The 3,082-nt window shown below is 37.0% G+C and overlaps 1 protein-coding gene across 1 annotated transcript; it reads right to left on the reverse strand.

Annotated features, from left to right (window-relative positions):
- Uvrag (UV-resistance associated gene) lies at positions 1–3,082 on the reverse strand. The gene is made up of 5 exons (XM_065500823.1): positions 2,495–3,082; positions 1,257–2,432; positions 1,117–1,194; positions 469–1,053; positions 1–376 (listed from the first exon to the last, which is right to left on the reverse strand). Exons 1-5 carry the CDS (start codon positions 2,926–2,928, stop codon positions 247–249), a joined length of 2,403 nt encoding a protein of 800 aa, XP_065356895.1. The 5' UTR covers positions 2,929–3,082; the 3' UTR covers positions 1–246.

The following is a 3,082-nucleotide window of genomic DNA, read 5'->3' on the forward strand; positions in this document are numbered from 1 at the left end:
TTGTATTAAATTTTATAGTTGTTTTATTAAATTGGCTATAAACACAAACAAGTATTTGTATATATTAGTTATTTTCGATTAAAATACACAATATAAATATAGTAGTATTATATTACAAATGTACTTTTGCATGTTACTGTAATTAAATAACATAAAAGAATGAATATTTTTTCTTTGAGAAAAAAAAGCTAAATGAAAACAATAAACTTAAAAAGAAATAAAATACAATATCACATTAAGAAATCTTTAAACATGATGATGCCCACCACTTTGTAATGATGTCAAGTTAGAGTCTGAATTAGAAAAACACTGAATCGGTGTCGAGTGGCAAACTTCTTCCTCGCTATCCGTATAAGAGCCAACAGAACGACAATTTCTAAACAAAGAAAACAATTTATTAGAAAATTCCATAAATGTTTACACACACAAATGTTTTGTAAGCTAGTAGTAAAATAGAACAGCATTTACCGTTGTTGATTTGTTGTTATAAGTACTGATCGATCTTGTATGTCGATTGGGTGCGAACTTATACGTGATGCATGTAACAGCTTATCAGCAGTTAGCGCAAATACAGGCACATTATGATGATGGTGATGATGCATCAGTGTTGTTGGTGGCATCATATGATTCATATCGACCGACGAATGCGACTTCGATAGGGAATAATCTTGTTCACCATTCTTAGTTGACATTTGATTGGGCAAATGCTGATTATCATGGTGACTATCACTATGCTCCTGATGATTATGATTGTGATGATGATGATGATGCTGCAGCTGATGAGATCCACCATCCACCTCATTGGAATCATTTATTTCAGCTATAGTTAAACGCTTTACCGCCAAAGTTCGTGTGTGTGAGTAGATTTCTCGTTTGTTCTGTTCGATTTGAATAAATGTTGCAAATATATTTAATAAATTGTCAATGGTGGCACGCATATCACAACGTATTCCGGTGATATCGAAACACAACTGAGCAATGTTTTGATTTAGCAAATTAACTGCATACTTGACTGGCTTTGTGGGTATTGAGGATCGACTGTAGAGGGGAAATCTGTGTAAAATAAACAAAACAAATTAATTATAATTCTGATAAGAATTTCTAGATAATACTTACTCTCTTGACGTATACGAGGGTATATCTTTGATAACATCCATAATACGTGTTCGTGAACCCTCATGTATAATTGGATTTCTGTAAGGAAATGAAGAATTGCTACAAATCTTTAAAAGAACAGAACTGCCTTACAAACTTACCTTAAAGGCCGATTTAGAACGACTGATATCATTTCGACCAAATGAGCCACATACCCCAATGAAGCACTCAAAGCCATTGGTGTAATATTCTCTGATATATGCACACTTTGGGCATTGAGAGAGTCCAAAACGTAGCCATCCATTGTAGGAAATGGTACACCACAGATTGTATAGAGACCATAGCGATTACGGGCAATTGGATAAATGTCCCTGAGTTCCAAACATAACGAGGACATTATACGTTCTACATGTTGGGTAATGGAACGTCTGCGATGACGTCGTTCCAATTGCTGAACCGTGGATTGTTCTAATTCCAACTTGTCGTCATGTAGATGGCGTCGACGGGCTGACAACCAAGTTTGCATTTGCTGCCGCGATGTAGTAGCACCGTTCAATTGTTGCCTAAGATGAGTAATACGTTTAGAAAAGGTTTCCTGAGCACTTAGCAATAGCCGCTGTTTACTTTTCAGTGACTCCAATTGCTGTTGCAGCTGTTGGGCCCTCAGCAGTTGATGAGGATCAATGTGCTGCTGTTCAGCCAGCAGAAGACTAAGAGTACGACCCATGGAATGATACTGTGAGGCAGTTGATGCAGACGATGAGATTGCTGAGTTCATCGAAGTGGTACGTGGTTTTCTTAATAGTTGTTCTTTGGTTATACATCTTAAGCTTAAACGTTTAATGTCGGCTGTCATTTCTACACTTTCGCGCTGCGTCTGCAAACGTTGTCTTTGTAGTTGTTGCAATCTCAACAATTTCACCAAGTCGTAGCTAGCTCGTACCTCGGAACGTACGCAGTTCAACTGGACGTAACGTGTCTTTGACATGCGCAGCAAATCCTTTTGCCAATCAACAGCCACAGGACTAGAGCTACGGGAAACTTGCGGAGAGTTAATGGTAAATTCATCTGGTGTGGGTATGCTACACTTTGGCACACTGGCCGAGTAACGTTCATAGTTTATAGCCAATTGTTGACGTAAACATTCCGTACTAAAGAGTTCTGGCGAGGCAAAGTACTCATCATTCATTTGAAAAATCAACGAATTCGCACAACACTTGACCTCGGTATTTTGAGACAGGGGTATGAGACCAGAAAAGTAAATAGCCCAACTGAAGAGTAGACAGTCTGAGGGTTTGGGCAACTTTTGGAATTTAACAAATTCTAAAGTTAAGGCACTAAAATACAAAGCAATACATGAATATTCAACAACTAAATAATAAATACAGTTATAACATACCTCATGGGTTCCTTAATCTTCTTTGTTCTCAGCAGTGTATTTTTGTCGTCAACCTCAGCTATCTGGCCCTTTTCTGTGGGCGCGTCATTTTCTGTGTTCACTAATTGTTCAGTCTTCTTTATGCAGGCCCATATTTTAATACAAACACAATTAGCATTGGACTTTAGTATTTCTGGACATTGTATCTCCGCCCATTTCACATGTAAATGCTTTCGCAAGGCCACCTTTTCACTCTGATAGAATGGCTCATTTTCCGGATGATCGTGCAGTGTGTAATACAAAAGCGTCTGTGTGTAAACCCCCCCGGAGGACGATCTGGAACTGCCTTTTGTTTTTATTTCAATATTAACGCCTTGTATTGCTTGAAGGTTTCTTAATCTCAATTGCTGCGTACTTAAGGGCAGCCATTCACGACATCTGGGTCTTATATTCATGTTGTTTTTTAACAGATATTTACAAAATATTTATTTTTAACATTGAATTAAACATAATTTTGCTATAATATTGAATTTATTTAACACTTTTCCAGTTTTCTGCTAAATAATACAATTTTGCAGTAAATTTTTCATTTATGTTTTTCTTCTACTC

This window comes from Calliphora vicina, chromosome 2, assembly GCF_958450345.1.
Source record: "Calliphora vicina chromosome 2, idCalVici1.1, whole genome shotgun sequence".
Lineage (NCBI taxonomy): Eukaryota > Metazoa > Arthropoda > Insecta > Diptera > Calliphoridae > Calliphora > Calliphora vicina.